The sequence below is a fragment of the Ochotona curzoniae genome, unplaced genomic scaffold, assembly GCF_017591425.1.
Source record: "Ochotona curzoniae isolate NIBS_2020 unplaced genomic scaffold, NIBS_Ocur_1.0 contig_4105, whole genome shotgun sequence".
NCBI classification, from domain to species: domain Eukaryota; kingdom Metazoa; phylum Chordata; class Mammalia; order Lagomorpha; family Ochotonidae; genus Ochotona; species Ochotona curzoniae.
In genome coordinates this window covers 5,280,247-5,306,168 of record NW_024466129.1, presented here as the reverse complement: position 1 = coordinate 5,306,168, position 25,922 = coordinate 5,280,247, and the positions used below count along the sequence as shown (strand labels likewise).

The following is a 25,922-nucleotide window of genomic DNA, read 5'->3' as shown; positions in this document are numbered from 1 at the left end:
ACAAACCAGCTTCACCACTAACGACACGACTTTCCAAGTATAGACTAAGTAAGGAGGAAAGAAAGGAGAAGCAGGTGCAGAAACAACAGCACAGAGGAGTTAAGCAGCTCTCGGTGACTCCTAACGCTGGTTTCCATCAGCCCCAAGTGGCGGCAGGGAAGACTGGGAGGCAAGGAGGAACTACAGGACCCCGACACGGCGGGGTGAGAGGGAGAGGCAGTGTGCACTGAAGTACAGGCAAAGAGGAGAAAGACAGGACTGAGTGCTGGAGTCTCGGGCCTCTGCTAAGGACGTGCTATCACACTGCCGTCATTCCCAGCCCAAGAGACGGCCGCAGGAAGACCAAAACAGCGCATCCCATGAGCCCAGACAGCTCTCGTGGCTTGCTACAAAATAATCAATGTTCCACTAACTTGGATAAACAAAATGGCATAGATAATTCACAGATGACACAGAAACGAGTACAACAGCACATAAGATGAAGAGTCAGGATCCAGGAAAATCACAGCAAGTAAGAAAAGTGAGCCAAATTGAATATGCTAAAACTAACCAGTACTGCTTGAACTGCCTGATGATCTCTACCAGTGCCTGACAATGATTTTTTAATGAACAACTGTACCACACAGACGTACCAAAATGCATCACATGAATCCTTTGATATTGAAAACACAGGGTGTTTCCAAGATTTCAATTTTATAAATAGCTGAAGAAGTATCACATCCAAAGTTTACAAATATTTCTGTTTGTTTCTTAGACTTAATTTCAACAAATGTAATTACTAGAACAAAAGCTAACATTTTCCTAGACTGTTATCATAAACATTTGGCCAAACAGCCCTTCAGAACTATATGTACAAACTTAAATTCTCCAATGTAGAAAACGAAAATGTTCATCCTTTGCACTTGCTCACATCCTTGAGCAAAGATAGACATTTAAATTTTGTTTGCTATCATTTCTTCACTTCAAGTTCTCATTTTAATGTTTAAGAAATGGTCCTGCCTGGCAGTTAGGGCATGCACCTCGTATGTAAGTGTACCTAGCTTTGTACCTACTTCTGGCTTGACTCCAGATCCTGAGAACACAGCCCCGGAAGTAGTGGCTACAGTTCAAGTTCTTGGGTTCCTATCGCTTACTTAGTAGACATGGAATGAGCTCCCAACTCAGTGTGGCCTCGCCCAGCTCTAGATGCTGCAGGCATTTGGTCACTGAATTAAGATATGAACCTTCTTTGTCTCTTTGCTCCGCCTTCTCTGATAAATTAATAATAAAAGGACAAAAGAATAATACTGCAATAAGTAAGAGTACAGACATCTTTGCTAAAAAAATACTACCACTACCACTAATACTACTACTGCCACTAATACTAATAATAATGGAGTAAACAGGCCAGTGTTGTGGCATAGCTGGTGAAGTCTCTGCTATAGGGGACACTGGCATCTCATATGGACACCAGTACAAGCCCCAAGTGCCCAACTTTCTGCCTAGCCCCTGTCGTTATATCTGGGAAAACAGCAGAAGATGGCCCGAGTGCTTGGATGCCTGCACCCTGTGGAGACCTGGCTGTAGTTCTGGACTCCTGGCTTTGACCTGGCCCAACCCTGGCTGCTGCGGCCATTTGCGGGCTGTGCTAGCAGAAGGAAAGATCTCACTGTCTCTCCCTCTCTTATTCTGCCTTTCAAATCAATGAAAACAAACAAATATTCTAAAAGGACAAAATTAACATGTACTATAAAGTTAAAAAAAAATCAAAACTCACATTGAAAGTAATTACAAATCATATAGCCCAAGAGAGAGGACTACCTTCCTAGCAATCAAATTATTAAGGGTTTTTGTATGTATGTGAGATTGTATTCTACACTTTTAAATTTAAATGTAATAGTTAATCAAACATCTATGATATCCAAATATGCATGCTATTCATCTTCCCACCCACTCCTTATCCACAATTTTGCTTCCCATGGTTTCAGTTACCTATGGTCAAGTATGTCTTTAAATATTAAATGGAAAATTCAAAACATGAAAAGCCACAGGCTTTAAATTATGCTGCAAATCTCACATCATCCTGACTTACATGATGACTTACAACTGCACATGAATTATCTTTATTTGCAGTGTATCCCTGCTCTATATGCTACCTGCCTGTTGAGCTATTTAGGATTACTTTGAGTTATCAGATTTATTGTCACAGAAATGCACTGCTCATATCAGGTGACCCTTACTACACTTCATGACAGCATCGAGCACAAGAGCAGGGATGAGGGGAAGTCATAAAGTGCTTCCTTTAAATGAAAAGGTGAAAGTTCTTAAGTAAACAAAATCTTAGCTGAGACTGCTAAGATCTATGCTAACTACAAATCTTTAATCTGTAAAATTATAAAGGACAGATAAATCCATGCTAAAGCTATGCAAGTTATATCCACAGCATAGGATATGTGTGTAGTTAGTGTAGAAAAGGTATCAACTTTGTGTATATGAAAAAAAGCTAGTCCACACACGGTTTGGTCCTATCCACAGCTGCCAGCACCCACTGGGAGTCCTGGAACATAAACCCCACAGGTCAGACTGCCTGCCACTTTCTAACAACAGCTACATAAGGTTAAAATTCAGGTTGTGTACAACTCATCCATTTATAATGTACATTTCCATAGTTCCTACTACACCTACATATAGGTGCCAGAATTGCCTCAGTTAATTTTAGCACATTTTTATTATCTCAGCACCCTTTACCTTTGCTCTCCATCCATTCAACCACCTGCAACCCTAGGAAATCACTAACCTACTGCCTGTCTATACATTCCTCAAAACTGGAGATTTCATGACCTTGGGACCATGTCATATGTGGTCTTTCATTTAGTATGATACATTAAAATTCATCACAGTGTATAATGCATTAACAATTCATTCTTTCTAGGGCTATTTTTCCATTGCAAATACACACCACATATTATTTGTGCATTCATCAGTTGATAAACATTTCAGCTTTTTCCAGCCCTTGGCACTTATGACTAATCCTGCCATATAAACATTCATATATGTTTTTATTTTAATATATATTTTCATTTCCCTTGATTATTACTCACATACCTTGCAGTATAATTACTGAGTCATATGATAATCCTGAATTTGTTTGAGGAACTGTTAGGTAGTCTTTCAAAGAATAACTATTTCATTTCACATCAGTAATATACAAAGTTTCAAAATTCTCCACATCCATACCCGTGTTTATTATTATCTAACTTTTTTATATACAACAGCCATCCTATTGGGTTTGGAGTACATTCTGTGATTTTGAACTGTAGCACCTGATGACTAAAGACTTCAGGTATCTTTTCATGTGCTTAGTGGTCACTGTAAAACTTCCTCAAAAAACAGATCTTTCTGTTCAAACCTTCTGTGGGCTGACTATGTCCCCACAATGCATGCACATGCTCTACCACAACAATGTTGGCAGGTGTGGCCTAACAAGACATGATTAGGTCTTGAGGACTCTGTCCTCGGGAATTATTTCACACCATTAACCACAGCAGCAGGTTAATTATCTTAACAGTAAGCTCACGAGCAGTTTGGTCTCTTCTTTCGCCCTTCTCTCCATCTTGCACATACCCACCTGTCTTCCTGCCACGTTAATGTCCAGCAAGAAGGCCCTCGCCAGATGCTGCAGCTTTGGGTTTCCCACCCTGCAGAACTGCTAGCTGGACAAGCTTGTCATGTTTATAATTCATGCTTTCTGTACTATTCTATTATTGTAGCAGAAAATGGACTGACAAAACCTGTTGCCAATTATTGACAACACCTGTAAACAATTCAGTTGATGCCACGTATTTAATTTTATTACTGGACTTAATTTTCCGTATACAAGCGGAGCCCTGTGTTTCCACTGAGCTGAAACAAGAGAGGAACGATCCTAATTCAAACACTAAAAATATTTTTCTTTTCTTACCAAATTTGAGTAACTTTTCTTAAATTTTTGAAGGGTGTTTTCTTCGTTTACTTAATGCCCAATGTCCATTTCCAAATGCTCTCAGTGACTCTTTTCTTTATAAATTAACCACTTGTGCTGGCAAATCTATCAGCAGGCATCCTCAGACTGTTATGCCAAATATCAACTAGATCCAGACCTTAACTTCAAAAGATGAAATGCATGTAACTACAATTATTATACATGAAATGTATGAAATGCTAAACATACAGAACATGGGAGACAACCTAGTTCTGTAACTGAGTTGACCTCGGAAGGCCAACCACTGCCCCAAGAGTAAGTTGAGGAGGAAGAGCACTAGCAGAAACAGCATATGCACCAAGGAGAGGAGGATCAAGTGCTTCCGGAGAATCTACAGCGCCAAGAGCTAGAGCAGGAACACAGAACCTACAGAACCCTGAGCTAGAGCAGGCACGCAGAACCTACAGTGCCAAGAGCTAGAGCAGGAACGCAGAACCTACAGTGCCAAGAGCTAGAGCAGGAATACAGAACATACAGAACCAAGAGCTAGAGAAGGAACACAGAACCTACAGCACCAAGAGCTAGAGCAGGAACACAGAACCTACAGCGCCAAGAGCTAGAGCAGGAACGCAGAACCTACAGTGCCAAGAGCTAGAGCAGGAACACAGAACCTACAGTGCCAAGAGCTAGAGCAGGAACACAGAACCTACAGTGCCAAGAGCTAGAGCAGGAACGCAGAACCTACAGAACCAAGAGCTAGAGCAGGAACACAGAACCTACAGAACCAAGAGCTAGAGCAGGAACGCAGAACCTACAGAACCAAGAGCTAGAGCAGGAACAGGCGGCAAAAGAATGGCTCCAACTGGAGAGGCAGGCATGGGCCTGTGCATTTTATAAATTTTATTTCTAGTTCAAGAGCAGGCTTTATTTACTTGAGAAGCAGATAGACAGATAAAGGAAAGTTCCCATCTGTGAGCACATTCCCCAAATACTTGAAATAACCAAAGCCAAAGACAGGAGCTGGTAAGGTCATCTAAGACTCCCACATATGTGGCAGGAACTCAGTCCTTGGAGCAATCGCTGCTGCCTCCCAGCTTCTACGTGAGCAGGAAGCTGGATTCAGGAGTCAAGACCAGGCTCTGAGCCCAGGCAGGTGTCTTAACCAGTGTCCTACTTACAAGGCTGACACCTAACCCACAATGAACAGTTCTGAACAAAAGAATCAGATTACATCTGTCTTTCTGTAAACTCATTCTGGCTATGTGAAAAACTGACAGTGGGTGACAGGGGAAGCACCCAACCTAGGGACACTCCAATTAGGTGCATTCTTAGGTGGGGTGGTCATACCCCAACCCTGATCTAAAGAACATTACAATCCTAACCCTTGCTATACATGTGTGACCTCATTTGGAAATGGGTTAATACAGAGGTCATCAAATTTAGGCACACTCAGACTGCAATAGTGTTAGAATCTAAATATAATGACAAACATCAGAAAGAGATGAAAATGTAAAGTCATTGAAGAGACAATGCAAAGAATATGGTCATTAAGTAATGATGAAGACAGAAACTGAATTAGTCAAAAACACTGAAGACTGCCGGCAATGCCTGGCAGCAAGGAAAGAGGCCTGAGGAGACTGCTCCTTAGAGCCTTCGAAAGGGAGCGACTGCCACACCTGCACGTCACACCCCGTCCTCCTGAACCGTGACAGAACCTTTCTGTGGCCCTAAGCCAGCCAGCTTCTGATAACTCACTCCAGCAGCTCCGGCAAACGGCAAGGCCATTAAGGAAAGCAGAAAGGAGGGATGTAGACCGGACTACCATGGTAAGAGCAGAAATAAAGGAAGGTAGTATTTAAAAGGGACAGGAACTGATTGCCTGTACTTGGTGACAGGGAGGAAAGAGAAGTGGTAAAAACGTCCCCATGACTTTCAGGATATCCAACAGTATGGAAAAATCTCATTTTAGACTGTTTCATCAACTTCTTTTCTAAGTTAAATACCGTCCTTAATCTATATCTACAGAATCCTTTTGGAGCTTTCTGGTGTTGAAGGCTTGGTCCCCAGAACCAGATCACATGATCTGAGGACCCCAAATTTCAGAAGTTCTGGGCAGACTTAGAATTACGCAGGAAGCAAACTTCCTGCTGAGGTTGTGGGCCGCCTTGCTGGCGAAGCGTGCCTGGGGAGGCGTGAGGCACCTCACCATCTTCCTCCTCTTTTAGTGATTGTGGGCTCAGCACATCTGGGTACAAAGTTCTGTTAGGTTCCTTTTCTAGTTGCATCTGTTTGTTTACCGGTGTTGGTTCCTGTAACTCATGTTTCCTTATCCCATTGCCTGAGACCTGGAGATTGTTTTCCAATTCCTTGTGATCTATTGTTAGAGTAGCTTGCGTGCTATTATGTTTAGTTACCAATAACCTTTATCCATCTGCCTGCCCTGCAAAAATCATAGTAAAAATTGCTCAGTATAACTCAATCAAGTGCGCACTGGTTCATCTCGCCCTTGCATCCCCTGTGTCCTGATTCTTCTCCGTGAGGTTGTCACACCTCGAGTCCTGGTCCCCAGTAGAGGCCCCTCCCCCTGAGACTTCATGGACAAAAGTCTATGTTCTGACCTTAAGCATTAATACACTATTTTATTGCTTTTTTTTTTTTTAAAGTAGCATCGAAAGATCTACAATTGAGGCAAGAAGACAGAGAAAGCCTGACTATTAGTATCAAGGCAAAAAGCCATCAGCATGAAAACAGTCTGCTTGTGGCTTTAACTGTCCAAGCTCTAGCTACTGGGGGCCACTTGGGGAGTGAACCAGTAGAAGAAAGGCTGTCTCTGTTTCTCCCTCTCTCTGTAAACACTTTCTTTTAAATAAATAATTGTTAAGATTAATTTGACAAACTTAGAACTATTATGGGTTTGTCTTTTCGGAACTGACCTACAGTCTCCTAGAAGTGTAACTTCCTTTCGTTGCCTGAATAGTATTCCATTGTGTGTATGGATTTTCTCTGCTCACTCACTAATGGGTACTTCCACCTTTCGTGTGTCTTGGCTACTGTGTATGATGCCAAAATTAGCATGAAGGCCCAGCTATCAGTCGGATAGGTCTTGCCTTACTTACTCTTACACTTACACCTGATGTTCTAGATTGTACCTGGTGTCCTGAACGATACATTTTGTAAGACTTGATAGTGCTCACTTCCAATTTTTAAAAGTATCTTTGTTTAGGTTATTAGTTATAAAGCCATTTTAGCATCAGGCATATCTGTTTTTATCTTTTTTCAAAAGGTTGAGGGAATTTAAGGCTTTTCTCAGTTGTAAGATTAATATGACTAAACAACAAACCAGAAGAACATAGAAACGAAGAAAGTTTTTACTTGCATATTAGAATTCACTGCCACAATAGTACATTTCTATAAAGAAATTTCTTTCGCTCATACAAATATGCTTACAAGTAAACTAACTTATTTGAAAAAATCAGAGTCAGTTTTGGCTGCTCCACTTCCCATCTAGCTCCCCGGTAACGTGCCTGGGAAAGCAGGGGAGGACCGTCCAGGTGCCCTGGCCCTGTCCTGCTCCCCAGTAACGTGCCTGGGAAGGCAGGGGAGGACCATCCAGGTGCCCTGGCCCAGTCCAGCTCCCCGGTAACGTGCCTGGGAAGGCAGGGGAGGACTGTCCAGGTACCCTGCCCCTGCACCCACGTGGAAGGCTCAAGAAGCTCCCGGTTTCTGGCTTTAGTCTGGCCCTACCCTGGCCACAGAGGCCATCTGCTCAATGAACCAGTGAATGGACTATCCATCTATTTCTCCTTTCTCTCTACCTTTAAATAAATAAAATGCATGTTTTCTTTTTTTAATAAAAAAATTCCATTTGCATTAAACTTTTGATCACTACCAAATACACTAAACGTGCAAAATGCATCAAATTTGCTAATCTTGCATAAAACATTTCACAGAACTGCTGACAGCAATGTTGATAAAACTCTCAGATCTTATGTAAAACCATTCAAGGGTGAGGACATGGAAGAGCTGTATCATTCAACTCCCAAGACGGAGAAGGAAGATGACAAACCAGTTACTACAAAGGAAAACAATCTGAAGCCAAATGGGATCATGCAGATCTGCTTTGCCTGCCGCACTTCACTAAATACAATCATCACATTTTGAAATAACAGAAAAGCCAGTCACAGAAGACTTGGGTAAACAGAGAGCTGGCTGACTTTCTGGCGGCTCCAGGACTGGAAGAATCACACAGTGACAGGGCATTATATGACAACTCCCTTCCTTTCCAACAGAAGGCAGGGATAGGAGCCTGACTCCATACAGTGTCCAAGGTAGGCTTCCTCATTGGACAACAGCAGACAAAGGGTGACTACAGATACTAAGTAGTCAAGGAAAGCATGGTCCTTCCCCTGCAGAGTTCCTTCTGAGAAGTATCAAGAAGGAGCGAGTTCCAAAACAAAGTCTCAGCACAGGAAGTAGTCTAAATTTCCCACAGAAGGAGGGATCCAGCGGATTCCACCAATGGCCAAGCACAAGAATCCTATTTTTCCCGTTGACCCAAGATTTCATTTTTTGCCAGGAGGTGTTAAATTGACCTTTCTCCGAATTTACCTTTTCTAGTTTTGGAGTGCAGCAGGGACAATTAGGAACCCCATATAAATCAGGCAGACACCAACGGCTATGAAAATTAGCCATAGTTCACACCACATGCTTTGGAGCCACATCCTAACATAGAATGAATGACTGTCTCTAAAGAGTTAAATAATGCCCAAAGGGCCCTAACATAAACCAAAATACAGAATTAAATAAAATATCCACCTAACATACCAAGAATCAGCATAATCCCAAATAAGAAAAGAGAACCAAATGAGAAGAAGCAGATGATTAAACTATCTAAAAAGGAGTTTAAAGCGGCCATGAAAAAAACACTCATAATCAACTAAAAATTCCCTTGAAACAAAGAAAAACAAAATTTCATCAAAGCAACATAAGTTATAAAAGGAAACTGATATTATAAAACTGATAACTAAAAACAAAGCTGATGGAAATGGCTTAATAGTAGAAATAACAAAAAGCAGAATAATCATGAAGACAGATAAAACAAAATGTAGACTATATACATAAAAAAAACAGAACGAAAAAATTAAAGAGAGAACAAGGCAGAGGAAGAAGGCAGCTGAATAAGGTACTCAAGTGGCCATTTTCCCACAGAGACTCCAACTAGACTGGTATTTATACACAGATCATCTTTGTTAGGGTTATAAAATCCAGTCCAGTACCTGCAGACAAAACCTATGAGCCTGTTTTGTGCTGAGGAAACTTCTGTGGCAACAGGGGAACTGTTCTGAGCCCAAGCCAGCACTGTCAGTGGCAGACAGGAATAGTATCAGGCACTCAGTACACCTCAGCAGCCACACACCACAACAGGCCGACTGCAATCCGCCCCACAGGCTGCACTTGCCTCCGTATGCTGTAAGTTTCAGTGCAGCATATAGGGTCCAGACTTCCTCGCCAGAAGATGAAGCAACTGGGCACATTCAGCCCCAGGCAAAGGCCTGCACTTTTGGGCTACTCCTTTCTAGGAAACCCCTCCTGTACATTATAAACAGCATTCCAACTTTGGATTCAGAACAAATCTCAATGTGGAGAACAGTGTGGGGCTGATCTCAGCAAACCTAAGCTTAGGACACACTCAAATGCCCACAGGCTTGGAGAAAAGACCGCTTAGCATTTCTGAAAGGACACACCACAAAGAAAGCCAAATTGGTACAATTAATCTTCAGTGAACAAACAAAATCACACAGCAACAAGTATGAGAATTTCTAAGAAATCAATGATCTCACCAAATAAATAAAACAAGATGCCAGAAATTAGTCATCTCCAAACTGAAATTTTCAAATGCTGGAATGAAAATTTCAAAATACCTGTTTTAAGGAAACTAAGTGAACATGAAGAAAAGGTAGAGGAATAATTTCATGCCCTAACCAGAGATGGAAATTACTAAAATTAAAATGAGATTAACAGAAAAATAAACTAAACAAAATTTAAAATGTGGTAGCCATCAACAGCATCCTAAATCAAACATCAGAATCAGTGAGCTAAAAGAAAACCTATTTGAAAATAGGCGAATGAAGAAAAGAAAGGATGAGCAGGCATGAAGAAAGATTACGGGACCATTAAGACAGCATGAATATCTGCATAATCAGAGTTCCGGAGCGACTTTAGTTTGTCAAAGTGGTAGAAAGCATATTCAAAGAGATAACAAAAATCCCCAAACCTAGGGAGTAAATGCCTTTCAAGATACAATAAGGACAAAGTTTACTGGTCAGGTTCAACCTAGTCAGGTCTCTCCCAGGACAGTTCATAAGCAAGTTTTCTAGGGTTAAACAGAAAGAGAGAATTCTCAAAGCTGCAAGAGCAAAAAAAGAAAAATACAATCACACACACACAAGAGCCCTAATTCATCTGACCAGGGACCTCTCAGCAGAAGCCCTGCAGGTCAGAGTGGGATTTTCACAGTGCAGAAAGACAAAAATATGCAAACCAAGAATACTGTACTCAGCAAAGCTACCATTTCGATATGAGGAAGAGATAAAGGCTTTCTCGACAAATAAAAGCTGAAGAAATTTATCACCCTGAAATCTTTCGGAAAACGCTGACATTAATAAGTAGGAAGGATATATCAGAAGGTGAGTATAAAAACTTAGAATAGTCTAATATTGGAAGCATACGACATAAAGCCATTCTATGTTTAGTGTGAGGACAAACAAATTAAAACTAATACTTCATTAAAGTATTAGGAAGGAAGTAAAATAGGAAGAAGTAAAATAAAACATCAAAAATTCAAACTATTGGTAGGAATAACGTGAAAGTGTTAACTTCTTTTTCTTTTTAAAATATTTGTTTATTTTTATTACAAAGTCAGATATATACAGAGGAGAGGAGAGAGATCTTTCATCCAATGATTCACTTCCCAAGTAACCATAACAGCTGGAGCTGTGCCAATTCAAAACCAGGAGCCAGGAACTTCTTCCAAGTTCCCACGCGGGTGCAGGGTCCTAAGGCTTTGGGCCGTCCTTGACTGCTTCCCCAGGCCACAAGCAGGGAGCTGGATGGGAAGCGGGGCTGGCGGGATTAGAACCAGCACCCATATGGGATCTCAGTGCATTCAAGGTGAGAACGTAGCTGCTAGGCCACCTCACCAGGCCCAGTGTTAATTTCCTTATCAGCATTTCTTTTCCTCTTTCTTTTTCCTTCTCCCTCCCTCAGTTTCTCTCTCTCTGGTAATTTTCCTGGTAGCCATAAAGCAAAAATCTTTAATAGGTTTATCAAAAATAATAATCAAGGAATCAAAGCATACAGAATTAGAGAAAATACATTTACTCACATGGGAAGACTGTGAAAAACCACAATGAAGTAGAAAACAAGTACCAAAATTGCAATAATGGGATTTTTATCTATCAATAATTATCTTAAATGTAAACAGATTAAGCTTTCCTATTAAAAGATGCAGAATAACTAAATGGATTAACAAGCCCCAACTACAACCTGTTTATAAGAAACCTGAGCTGTAACGACGTCTACAGACTGCAAGTATAGGATAGAACATTCTATCCAAACAGGACACAAAAGAAAGCAGAAAAGCAATACTTTCACTAGAGGAAATAGATTTTGAACCCCAAGCCTCCACACAGGTGGGTCTTTGGCAGGGCAGTAAAGAAGGTCCTTGGGCTGATGCTTCATGGTGCAGTGCCCACGCCCAGGTCCTCCATCTGTCCATCTGTCCCTGAGCCAGCTTCCTGCTGACACTCCCCCTGGCTGGCAGGAGGTGACGGTTCTAGGCAACAGGAGATGGTGCCCCCTGTCGGGCACACAGGGCACAAAAACTTGAGTTTCCACATTTTTCACATCCTACCGGCCCGGGCCTGGCTGTAGGGACATTTGAGAAATAAACCTAAACATGGAAAACTCTGCCTTTTAATAAATAAAATTTAAATTTGTAATCAACAGCAGTCAAAAAAAAGATAAGGAAAGTCATTATACAATGACCAGCAAAAGGAAATTAAGCATCTAAAAAGATATACACCCAGTATTGAAGTATTCAAATACATAATGCAAATAGTAATAAGCCCAAATGAAGAGATAGACCTCAATATAATATTAGAAGAATTTAAAACTCTGCAAGCAGAATGAACAGATCATCCAGATTTTTAAAACTCAACAACAACAAAGCGCAGGGATAAGTTGAGAACATTCTATCCAGCAGCTGCAGAATAAACATCCCAACCACACATGGAACATTCTCCACGACAGATGATACAGCAGGTCACAAAACAATCTCAAGAAACTTATTTTTCTAAAGGTCTACGTACCACTTGAAAGGGGGAGCTGCAGAGAAAGAATAAGAAACAAGAGAAATCTTCCCGCGGTTGTTTCATTTCAGAAAGAGCTGCACACGCCACAGGTGCATATGCAAAAGCTGCCTGGGATTCCAGCCAGGTCAGCCACATGGGTGGTAGGAGTCCACGCACTGCTTTTCCAGGCACATTAGCAGGGAGCTGGGTCAGAAGTGAAGCAGTGAGGACTCCAACCAGTGCTTAGAGGGTATGCTGGCACTGTAGGCAGCAGCTTAACACTCTGCACCACAACACTGGCCCTGTGTAGCAAGTCTCTCTCTCCTGTCCATTAAACAGTAGCACTAGAAGTCAACCACAAAAACTCTTTGAAGCAATAGAAATACATAAAAATTAAACAATTTGGGCCCAGCATAATAGCCTAGCAGCTAAAGTCCTAGCCTTGCATGTGCCAGGACCCCATTTGGGTGCCGGTTCTAATTTCTGGCAGCCTCACTTCCCACCCAGCTCCCTGCTTGTGGCCTGGGAAAGCAGTTGAAGATGGCCTTGGGATCCTGCACCCCTGTGGGAAACCCAGAACAGGCTCCAGGCTCCTGGCTTTGGATCAGTGCAGCTCTGCCATTGGGGAATGAATCAATGGACAGAAGATCTTTTTGTCTCTCCTCCTCTCTGTATATCTGACTTTGAAATAGAAATGAATAAACCTTTAAAAAGAAAAATTTTAAAAATTTAAATTAAAGTGACTCATACAAACCAATGGATCAAGTAAGAAGTAAGGGAGGAAATTTCTGAATTTCTTGAAACAAATGAAAACGAGAACCATAATCTCCCCAAACCTCCAGGCTGCGGTAAAAGCAGGAAAGATTACAGCAATCAATGCCACATCCCAAAGGACAGAACTAAAACAACACTGCACTGCAAGGAACTAGAACACTAAGAACAAATCAAATTCAGGATTAGTAGGAAGAAATAACAAAACTCACAGCACAAATTATATGGCTACTAAAACAAACACCAGAAAATCAAAATCAACGAAATGAAGGCCAGGCACAGCGAGCCTCCTGGGATCCCACATCGGCATGGAGCGCTGATTACAGTCCCAGCACCTCTGCCTGCAGTCTACCTCCACGAAAACCCTGGGATGACGGCCCTTGCTGTGTGTACCTGCCAAGCATGTGGGAGATCCAGAGAGAGTGCCAAGACCTGACCGCTGCAGCCATCGGGGGGATGAAGCAGTGGATGCAAGGTCTCTCTGCCCCATCTCTCTCTTACTCTGCCTTTCAGTCGATGAACATTAAAAAGCTTTCCAAGAAGTGATGTACTAAAGTGAAGTCACAGGAGAAAAAAATCCCGTAAACATTGATATAAATACGTGAAGGAGGCCAGCGTTTTAGCTGGTGGGCACAACCTCAGCCTGCAGCAGTGGCATCACATATGGGCACCAGTTCCAGTCTTGGAAGCTCCATTCCCGATTCAGCTTCCTGTTAACACGTGTGGGGAAAGCAGTGGAAGATGGTCCAAGTACACAGACTCCCCTGCCCCCACAATGGAGACCCAGATGAAGCTCCTGGCTCCTGCTTTCAGCTTGGCCCAGTCATGGCCTTTGAGACCATGTGGGAAATGAGCCAGTGGATGCAAATACTCTCTCTGTCGTTCTTTTTCTCTCTCTCAAATACACAGATAGATATTTAAATTAAAAAATACATAAAATACAAAAGTTTGGATTAAATACATTCAAGCTTTATTCTCCATTAAGGGATAGCAAGGTACCAAAATGCTAATAAATAATTTAGAAAAAAAAATCGTTAAATTAAAAAACACCGTCTATTTTATGAGCAGAACATCCCTATCCACCTTAAAACTATTAATACTACAAGACAGCTTAGTTCTAAGGACCCTTGTCTGGAATGCCACCGAGAGGATGGAAGCAAAGCTTGCACGTTGCAATGCCACTGTTAGTACGCAGAGATGAGAAGCCTCACCCAATCTACAGCACCTTCCTTGTCTGAAATTCTGACATACAGTACTGTGAAACAGATCACTGCCATTTAACAGTCCCTGGGATGGACAGCAACAGCTGGACAAGTTGAATAAAAAAATAACCATCACAAACAGTTGAAAGAGCCATCACTGCTTACTGCCGGGGCACTACTCAGGACCCGCCTGGAGAAGGCTCGGTGAATGGAACACCTAGGAACCCTTAAAGCTCACCGTGATTTTACACACATTGTGTGTGATCTATTTCAACTCTTCTGTACACAGTATAAAACCTTCACTAGTTGCTCACAGCAGATCTATGGCATACAAAGCACCGTACTACACATTTACCATGCATGGATTCTGTCTCTCTTCTAAAAAGCCTGCATCTGGGAATAAAACCCACAAATGCTGACAGCAACTCCCATGTTCTAACCACCAGATACCACTTCTCTCCAGAACAACAAACCACACACATAGCATTCAAAATACCACTTATTTCGACCAAGGCTCTGGTTTATACTATGCTAAGTTATAATTGAATTGATGTGCTTTAGGCCTCAAAGTATTTTGACATTTTATTAACAATATCCAAAAAACAGAGACAGTACACAAGATTTCTACTTTGTAAAGGTAGGTGAGTAAGGAATTATCACTGAAGGCAGAAATTAAGAGAAAAGAATTTTAATGATCTCAATCACAGTTCCACATGAGAATAACCGGAAAAATGTCTGTGGTTCAGTGACTACATCTGTCACTAAGAACCTGCGCACTCACCAGGGTCAGGTTTCAGAACCATGGATTCAGACCCATTACTCATCTGAACTCTCCGCTTTGCTTCCAAACAAAGACAAACCAGCCTGAGTGTAAGAAACTGACTCAAACTGCCTCTGGCAGAAAAAAATGTGACAGTCCCCCTGGAAAGAGAGACACTCATCCTTTCCATGAAAATCAAGCTACCAGCGGGAAACCCCAGGTCACAAGGAACTAACAATAGCTCTGTATTTTTCAGCACAGACTAATTACTGAAAATTTTATAAGAACTAAAATCTTCTAAATATGCTCATTCACAAATATTTCCTGAATGAGTACGTAGATATAAAACAATAAAATAGCAACACTATATATGTTTAGATAACAAATGCAAAGTTAAACATGACTTAGGACTGCCAAACATAAAATCACTATTTTGGAAGCAGGATACATTGTTTGCAAAATGTTAATTTAAACAACTAAAAGTAATGAAAACATAAGTCCATCTAATTACCTGCTCAATAACATTCAAAACTGTAACAGAGTAGAAGGAAACCCAAAAAACAGAAGGGACCCAAAACCCCATCAAATGAACAAATCAAATATCACACATTTACATACTAGAAAATTAATTCCTCATAAAAGTAAATGAAGTACTAGCAGCTGCTTAACAGGTGACTGACGGAAACACCGTAAGTCAATACGGATAAACCAGAAAAGCTACATACTGCACAACTCCACTTAGTGACATCTACAGGCCGACCCACAGACAAAGCACCGTAATGACTGCCTGTACCCGCTGGAGGGGATTCCGGGGCAGAAATGAGAATGGCTAACAGGCCAAACACTTTTTTTCCACGCCACAAAAATGTTTTAAAATAATGGTTTGGGGGAGCAAGCACAGTAGCCTAGCAGCTAAAGTCCTTACCTTGCACGTCCCCAAATCCCTTATGGGCTCTGGTTCTAATCCCAGCAGCCCTGCTTCCCATCCAGCTCCCTGCCTGTGGCCTGGGAAAGCAGTGGAGAACGGCCCAAAGCCTTGGGATCCTGCATCCACGTCGGAGATATAGAAGTTCCTGGCTCCTGGCTTCAAGTTGGTGCAGCACCATCACTGTGGCTGCTTGGGGAGTGAATCAGCAGATGGAAGATCTTCCCCTCTGTCTCTCCTCCTCTCTGTATAACTGACTTTCCAATAAACACAAAACAAAATAATGTATGGCTACATAACTGAATATTTTGAAAATAACTAAACTATACAACAAGACAAGTATAAGAGTCCACTTACATGATGTACTCAGGAGTGACATTCCTAACAACAGAGTAGGAAGGTGCTTACCAAGGACAAAGATGACAGGAGCCTGAGAATTCAGTGTCTAACGGGCGCCGACTCTGAGTTTAGCAAGATGTAACCGTCTGACGAGATGATGGTGCTGGGTGCGCAACACTGTGAGTGCACTTTTAGGCACTGCACTTGACAGGATGGCTAAAACAGCACACTGTTTGATATGTATGTCACCATTAAAAAATTAACTGTATTTTTAAAGTGGATAAATGCTATGATATGTGAATTACATCAATAAAGCTGTTAAGCCAAAATAGTAGTGTGTGTATACGTGCACACCACTGCCAGCGGTACCAAGCCAGTCGCAGCCACCAGCTTGGTCAGGAAGTCTTCTCCGAGCGGAGTGCCCACTGCACGGCCCGAGGGCCTACGGCCATCCTCACTACCACCTCACCAAATTCCAGCCTAAGGGACTCCGTCCACTCCTGTGGCTTCACTGTCCAGTGCTGCTGACTCCGTCCCGGAACTGGCCTCTGCTCCAATCCCCACCCGCTTTGTTCCTCAGCGCGCATGTCACCGCCTGGCCTCGGTTCCTGAAAACCCCTCCAATGCCACGTGCTAACCGCAGTCCCAGAATGCAGAAGCTTAGTCAGGAGACTGGACACACAGCGGCTGAGTGCTAGAGCCATGGGGCTTTCTAAGTGCTACTTCCCTACTGTGCAAAAAAGAATAACACTAACCGTCTCATAGTGTTAAGCAGAAAATTTAATCATAAAAGTACGTCAAGCACAGAGATTGCAACTTCAAGCATATACAAATTGTTAAACACACGTCTCCTCCCTTCGCCTCTGAACATCTTTATCCTGGGAATGTAAAGGTGCTGGCATGCCTCTCATCCATCAACTTCCATATATAATTCACACTGCTGTCCTGCTTCCTGCATGATTCTTCGGCTTCTGCCAATCTGCCTCGCAAACATCTCCTTGCTTCTCCTTAGCAGGGATGCTGCTCTAACTTGGCTTTTGCCATGTCTCACTCGAACTTCAACATGATCATATCTCGCCATCAAGAATTCATCATCCATAAAACTATTTTCTGAAGAAATGAAGTTTATCCTCCATTTAAAAACCTTTGTGGGTTTTAAAATTCAAAAGCTTTAGCTTAGTTCTCAGCACAGAACTCTTGAAATACCAAACCCCATTTTCCTATCTGCCACATGTGCTGCTACATGTCCCAACCTCAATGTGAATGAACTGCTGACTGTCCCCGAGTCGGACACCCAGACGGACACCCGGCCCTTCCGTGGCTCTCTCCCGTAAAGACCTGCCATACTTTTTTTCCTTGAGCTAATGGACCTTGACAAATCCAAATCTATTTCAAAGCTTCTCCGAGACTGTGATTAATTTACTTGCTTGCATTCTGCCTCCTTGCAGACTGCACACTCCTGAACTGTGGATGACAAACACTCATTTCTAAATCATCCTCAGGGCCTGTTCAAGGAAAAGAGAACTGAGCCCAATAACGAATGGAAGGTTAAGACCCGCTTAACGTAAAGATTGCAGTCCAATATAAAAAGTCATAGGTTAATATTCACTCCAAAAGAAATGCCACAGAAGGTCAGCATTTTATGCAAGTTGCACCTTGGAGCCTGGTGCTGTGGCATATGAGGGTAAAGCCGCAGCCTGCATCCCCACATGGCACAGGAGCTACCAGTTCAAGTGCCAGTCGCTCCATGTCCTATGCAGCTCCCTGCTAACGCACCCGGGAAGCAGTGGGGAACGGTCCCTGCACCACGTGGTCACTCAGAGGATGCTAACAAGTAAATCTGTAACAAAGAAGTTACACCTAAAGCTTTAACTACTAAAACAGATCAACCATCATATTATTTAAAACCAAATTCTGTTATTTGCTTTCCTTTGTATTTTAATACTTTATTGGAAAACCATGAGCTACTGAAAATCAAGGAATAATCAATTATTATTGAGGAGCAAGGAAGTGAGCCATATATGTTTAAAAATACCACATTAGGAGGACGAAATAAGCTTTTTTTGTGGTTAATGGGGATTCTACTGGATTTTAGTGGCCAAGCTATGCCTTTAAGCAAAAAATCCTCGTTTTTGCAAACAGAGGTAAATAGCAAATTGTGGAGCTGAAGGAGAAATACAATTTTGAGGCACTATAGCACTAGGAGGAGGAGTCAACTGGACACTTACAAAGACACAAAATCGATTCTAGACCAGCAGCAGCTCGGGAGTGGTCTGGAACAGCCATTTGGCTGGGGTTATCATTACCATAATCACACTAGGGTACGCTCATGCCGCCTGACATTTAACAAAGGCAGTATCTTCTGCTTATCTCAGAGTTTCGTAATCCTGGGTTCTTCAACTAACATTTCTTAAAAGTGAGCATTAAAAAAGAAGAAGAAGAAGAAATGGTAGTAGTAGAAAAAAAAACCCGCAAGAAAAAGTGGGACAATATTTTAATGATCTTTAGAAAATGGACCAAGATATTTTAGGTGAATTAATAAATTGGCTAGGGAATTTTATTCCTTGGGATATCTGTTTTATCACAGAAATTTATTTCTTGATTTTCTGACCCAGTTAATTCAAATTTAATTACTCCGTCATATAATAAAATTAAACAAGGCACTTATTTGTTAAGGAAAGTCTTTGCATAAAACACACATATTTTTTTCATTTTATTTGTCACATTGCTCAGAAGTTACATAACCACACGGAAAGATGTGATCAGTTAAAATCATGACAAAAAAGGGCAAGGGAATTTCACTCTCAAGGACTGGTTCCTTGGATCCTTTGACACAAATGCAATGACTAAAGCAAAGAAAAAAAAAAGTAACTTTTAATTGACTGCATCTAACAATCAGCTTGAAAATATTATTGTTTATATTATCTTAACCAAAATCGAAAGGCAAATGAAGTGGTATTTTTTTATACTGGGCATGTATCTGTCATTTTATAACTAGCATCTTTGTATACTTACATATTTCTTTATAGCTACATGTTCCTAAACTCAAACACTGCCCCCCCCCCAAAAAAAAACAAAAGGAGCAGGCAGGTAGCAGCCGATAAGGCAGTTTGTTCTCAACTCTCAGCAGCGTGCCAGAGGCGACACTGCCCTGCCTGCTTTCCGCCTCCCCCCACGGACCCTGGGAGACGACCATGACAGCTCCAGCCTCGTCTTAACCACTGCCAACGCGGACGAGCTCTAGACTGAGGTCTTGGCACCCGGCTCCAGCCCCAGCCCAGTTCCATCCTCTCTGCTTGGGCTAGCTCTCTGACCACTCCCTCTCTCACCACCAAATAAATAAAACATAATTTAAAAAAAAAGAGAGAGAAGAGCCAAGTACAAATAAATACAAACTCCTAGTGAGACAAGAATCTTAAAAATAGATAATACTGAATGCAAAATTTCAAATCAACTTAAAGAATATTTGAAAAACAAGGCATTTTTTTTGTTAATTTATTTGATATTTACTGGAAAGTAGACATACAGAGAGGAGAGACATAGAGGAAAGATCTTCCATTTGATGGTTCACTCCCCAGTGGCCACAATGGCTGGAGCTGAGCTAATAGAAGCCCAAGAGCCAGGACCTTCTTCCAGGTCTCCCACACGGGTGCCCGGCACCAAGGTTTTGGGCCATCCTTGACTGCTTTCCCAGGCCACAAGCAGGGAGCTGGATGGGAAACAGGGCTGGTGGGATTAGAACCAGAGCCCATATGGGATCCCAGCGTGTGAAAGGCAAGGACTTTAGCTGCTTGGCTACTGTGCTGGGCCCCAAAGGTATGTTCTTAAAACTTACTGGAAAACAAGGTTTCTTGCGATAAAGGTAAAGAACTTTAAAAGGTGCAATGTGAATAAATAAAATAATAAGTAAACATAAACAAAAAAAATAAAAAACAAAAGACATTGTAGAGGGCCTGTGCATTGGCTCAATTAAGTAATCATCCAACTCAAAGCACAGCAGCCCATATAGGCACTGGTTCATATCCTGGCGGCCCAGCTTCCCATCCAGCTCCCTGCCTGTGGCCTGGGAAAGCAGTCAAGAATGGTCCAAAGCCTTCGGACCCTGCACCCGCGTGGGAGACCTGGAAGAGCTCCTGCTTTGGCTTGGCTCCAGATCAGCTCAACTCCGGCCTTTCCAGCCATTTGGGGAGTGAACTAGTGGTTGGAAAATTTTTCTCTCTGACTTTCCTTCTCTCCATAAATCTTTCCAATAAAAATAAATAAATCTTTTAAAAACAAGGCATTCTACTTCAAGAAGTCAGATTACCAAGAAACTATCCAACATTTAACATGAAAACGTATTACTTCAATAGTAAAAATAAATAAAAATAAAAACAATAACATTCTATAACCACTAAACTGAGCATCTTAAACGTTTTTATTAAGCTGCTAATCGGAACTGAGCAACTTATTCACTAGTGACGCTTCCCCAATTAGATAATGACAAACACCTTTTTGCTGCCTGAGACACGAAGGCTCGGATCCCAAACAAATATTTCAGCTTTTAACGACACAACATCGTAGGTAAAATTGTAACTTAAGTCACTCACTTACAAAACTCCAAAGATCTTTTCATGTCCCTCATTCTGCATGGCGGCTGTGGGGGAGGGGTGGACTATACCCATACATTATTATAGGTAATATAAAAAAACCTATCTTACCAGCACAAGTCTTATAACATATTAATGAGACATAAAGTGATTCAGATTGCTTGCTAAGAAATAATTCATGGTATACCACAAAATAAATAAAGCAACAATAACAAAAAATATTGCCATTGTGGAAACTGCGATGAATTAAATCTATCTATCTATATATTTATATATATAAGCAAGTGAAATGCCCAGTAGAGCGTGTTCAGCTTTTCCTGGGACAGATTACCTGACAACCCAACACTGGTCATTTGCATTCCTGGTAAACAGAAGGGAACGCATGCGAGAGAGCCTGAAGTGGAAAGCTGGTACATAATCAAGCATGCATTTTACACTCATTGCAACAGCAGCCACACATTACACAGTGACGCCTCGGCGAGGGACAGACTGCACACCAAGACTTCGACGTCTGCGCAACCAGAAAACTGCCAAATGACATACTTCTCAAATCTGTCCCTGCAGTTAAACATTGTGAATATAAATCCATGCCTGTCACACTGCTGTAACAGTAACTCAAATAAGAATGCCTTCTATGCACAAGATGCATTATATTTATACAGCATTTTAAATTTCACTTATCACACTGTATAAAAGGAATTACTACCCCACCAGACGGTAAAGGTAATTGGCAGAATTTGAAGCAGAATTCAGTCTCCCAGGCTAGTGGCTGTCTTTCCTTTGTGAGAAATAAGGAACAAAGACCAGCTCACAACCACAACGGAGCTCACAACTGCCACAGATGCCAGGCTGGGCAGAAGCGGCTGTCAGAGAGAGACCACTGCGCCCCAGCCGCTGGCTCGCTGTATCAGTCGGTGAGTTTCAGCCTTAAGGATGACCTGTCCCACCAGGACGGCAGGACAACTGCTTAAGAAATACTACTGATTTGACTACTAAGAATACCAAGCAATGCCCGTCACCTACGAGAATGGAAATGCCTTAAAATAGTGCCTTAAGCATCAATTCTATATACGTCCCACGTGTGTGACTATCCTATCCTGAGGGCAGAGAAGATAAAAGGTGATCAGTACATAACATTTTATATCTCCTTAATGAAGTAGATCACAAATGCAAGCAAATATTTTGAAATTTTTATGAAAAACAGAAAGCAAACCTCAAGAATCCAATGCAAATACAAATATTTTTTTAAGTGTATAGCTGCTTCCATGAAAAGCACATGCATTAGCCACTGAGCAATACGGAGTGAAAGACTTCATTTTTCTTTGGAATTCCCTTATTTTGATCCCCTCATGATTACTTTGCAAAGAAACGCAACAATATTTCAATAATTCCTAAGGGAGATTTTCCTTTTGAGTGTTTTCCAGTCATCAAAGGTCAGACTATCAATGCTCACCAGTATCATAAAAATTCACCATAGAAAAGGAACATCAGAGTTCAGGAGAAACAGAATGTTTGGCGCACATGAATTTGGAAAGTTACGATGTTTTCACTGAAATGTCACTTTGGCATTTTTCAACTTTATTTTAAAAAGAATGGAATTCCTCCCCCAAACAAAGTTCTTCAACAAGCCCCACAATTTTAGAAGGAACTTAAACATTTTGCTGATATACCTATTTCCTGATAATGACACACTGAAGTTTACTCACTGAAGAGCTTATTAAGAACTATCTCAACACGGCGAGTTTACAAGCAAGATTCTAGTGTTAAAGTTTAACAACAACAGAGGCCCCAAGTCACAAGTGAAATAGTATATCCGATGACGTCAACCATTTCCTAAGCCCATCACGGGAAAAGCAAAATTAAGAAATTAAAGGGTGTGTGTTTGGAAGGTTAATAATACTGAGATCAAAATAAAATAGAATGAAATATTTCTTACAATTTAAACAAATCCTAAATGAGGTTTTTTTTTTTAATGAAGATCTTATTACAAGAAATGAATCAAGCAAAATTTCCATTTTGTTATCCAAAGAAATATTCAAGATCTAATTCTTTGGTTTCCATATTCAACACATATTTTTATGCAGCATATTGAAAATTCTGATTTATTAAAAACTATCAGTAAGATTCAGCTGTGTATAACTCTCCCTAATAATATTTATTAATTTTAAGATATTTTTACAAAGTAATATAAACCATGTTTTTTACTGCGCAATATTATAAGAAAATTATTTGATTACTTCTCCGTCTAAAATACATTTCACTTGCAAGCACAGATAAAAGAAAACAAGCCAGAGGTAAAAATTGCTGACACACAGGCTTCAAAATGCATTTTAAGGAGCTGTATCTTAAAGTTTCTGAAGTTAGCCAGGACCACTCATGGGTATTATTTACTATCACCCATTGAAAGACTTGTAAAGCAGCGATTATCTCAAAACGTTGCTAATTAAATAAATATACCTTATAATGAACAAATAAAATGGTTTAACTGCTTATAAATCACAATTAAAATGTCAACATTAATTAAATCTCAATCAACCCATTCTCCCCCTTTATTCGTCACAATATACCTTCTCTCGTTGGCTCATTGGTTGATTCTCCTTTTAGATTCAGTATCCTGGAGAAGCCATTAGAAAGAGTGGAGAAAATGCCCCGGATGAAATAGCCCTGCTGCTCAGCCTCCACTGGCCCCTCCAACGTGGGCCCTGGTCTAACAGGCCTGGTACTGCAGCAGGGCTCAGGTTCTGAAATAGATCTGCTGAATGGAGACCGACGCGACTGGGTGCTGAGCAGGTTCAGCCTCTCTGGGGATGTTCCAAGCACCTCAGGACCATCCACCATCTCCGGCAGGATTTCTGGTTGTGCCTCCTCCAGGTCTCTCTTCCCGTCTCCTCTGCCCCCCTTCCACCTAAAGCTGGGATGCTTCTGCCACCGGTAAGCGCACAGTGGCTTCTCCAGGATAGAAACAGCACATTCACTCTTCTTCCTCTTGCTTTTCACTGGACCACACCAGGCATGAATCTTTAAACTTGTTCTCAACTCTGAATCTGCACAAGCAGGTTCGGACAAAGATCTTCGATAGCTTGGAGAACAAGGTGCTGTTTGCTTCTTAAAGATGCTCTTCTTCCACGACTCCATTGTTTAACAGCTCCTCTAAACTTTAGGTTTCTTCCAGTCTGCAGTCTTCATAGTCGAACCACACTTGTCCGTGCAGTCCAAAGCATTCGACTGCTTAAGCAGCTTTCTCCGTGTGGCTTTGAACCACAGCAGATGTTGCTGCTTAAGAGCTGGTGTCATATTCTTACTCCATTCCCCAGACCTCCAAAATTGCAGCAGCACCTAACAAGCTCTTGTCTGAAGCAAATTTTCTTTAGAATAGAAAGTAAAGGTTTCCAAAAGATCACTTCACTTCCTGGAGCAACTAACATTTCTGTACCAAGTTTTCAGGAAATGATTTTCGAAAGAAAGAAGTGAAATAAAAGCAACCAAAACCCACAAACACCTTTATGGACCAATTGTAGTTAAGTGCTCACTATGCAAATGAGAGTAGGTTAAAAACAGACTGAAAGTTCAAGCTGACAGCTACACTTTTCAGAAGAAGAAAAAAAAAAAAAAAACAATAATTCAAAAGTCTGCTCTTCAAGTAACACCTCCATCGAAGAGTTTTCAAGGATTATATTTCAGAAGATCACTTTCAAGCAAATCCATATTATTCATGCTACAACAGCTCTCAGAATTAACACTCTTCCAAACAAGCTAGTACTACAAGGCGGCGGAGGCGAGAGCCTAAATGTCCAGTCACAGAGCAACTTCTAATTTCAATACACTGAAGAAGCTGTAAGAAGCACAAATGCGAGGCAGAAAGAGCAGAGACTGTATTTGTTACAAACTTTTGCAAAAGTAAAAGGAAAATTTTGAGGCAATTTCTTGTGGCACATGGAACATTAAGAACATACATACTTAAATACTTTACAGAAGGGGAAAGCTTTCTATGTAAATCTCATTGGGATAAGTTGGCCAAACAAATATCTCTTATCTGTTTAACCGAGAAATTTCTTCATTTCTCTTTGTATTCCTAACCATCTAAAAAGCAGTTGACTAAAAATTTTGTTAAACACCTTATACTGAACCAGAATCATGAATACCAATTTTTAAGCTATTCTTTTTTTTCAACTGTATGCTCACAAACTCCTCAAAATATGGGTTTCTAACAGAAAGCTTGGTGGATTTCAGGCCATAATAAAAGAATTATAAAAGAGCAATTGGGAGAGCGGGGCCTGGAGTCATGGCCTAGCAAGCTAGGCTTCAGCCCGTGGTGCCAACAGCCCATATGCGCACGGGTTGGAGTCCCAGCTGCTTTACTTCCTATCCAGCTCCCTGCCAATGTCCTGGAAAGCAGCAGAGGAGAGCCTTGCATGCACAAGGGTGGCCTGGAAGAAGCTCCTGCTCCAGCCCAGCTCCAGTTGTTAGGACATCTGGAACTAAATAGCAGATGGAAGATCTTTCTCTCCATTTCTCCATCTCTCTCTGTAACTCTGCCATTCAAATAAAAATAAATACATATTGTTTTTAAAAAAGAACAATCAAAATTATTTTGATTTCCTCTGGCAAACTAAGAATCGTTCATTCCAAACTAAAAATCATCCAATGTATATTTTCACATTATTTCTCTCTTCATAGCACAGGAGCAGTAAATCAATTTAACATACACCTTTAAACATGAAAACTGTTATTTCATCTCCTTATAACACAATAATTTCATTTTTATTTGTTTAATATAGTAATTAAATTTATACGTTCATTTAAAGACACATTTTATATTACTCATGTTGTCGAAGTGTAATGCATAGATTAAGGTATCTTGGGTGAGGTGCTGGCAAGCAGCTAGGACACTACTTCGAGCAGTAAGCCTCCTACTTGCAGCTCATGGCCATTTCAGTTAGCTTCCAGCTGCCCCGCCTGTCCACTGCTATCCTACAGCATGTTCAATATATCTAATTGTGTTCGCGCAAACACACACACGTGGGATGCCTGTACCCATACTCAAA

General features: G+C 41.2%; 1 protein-coding gene across 3 annotated transcripts in view; it reads right to left on the bottom strand.

Moving 5' to 3' along the window:
* The window catches only part of RASAL2 (RAS protein activator like 2), a 303,879-nt gene that overhangs the window by 175,284 nt on the left and 102,673 nt on the right, over window positions 1-25,922 (bottom strand). The window contains exon 1 of one of the 3 annotated variants that reach the window (XM_040984309.1): window positions 23,445-24,276. The exons of the other annotated variants lie outside the window; for them this stretch is intronic. Within the exon in view, the coding sequence (XP_040840243.1) occupies window positions 23,445-24,012 (568 nt within the window). The 5' untranslated portion in view covers window positions 24,013-24,276. Of the gene's footprint in view, window positions 1-23,444; window positions 24,277-25,922 lie in introns of those variants that run through there. 3 annotated transcript variants of the gene reach the window in all.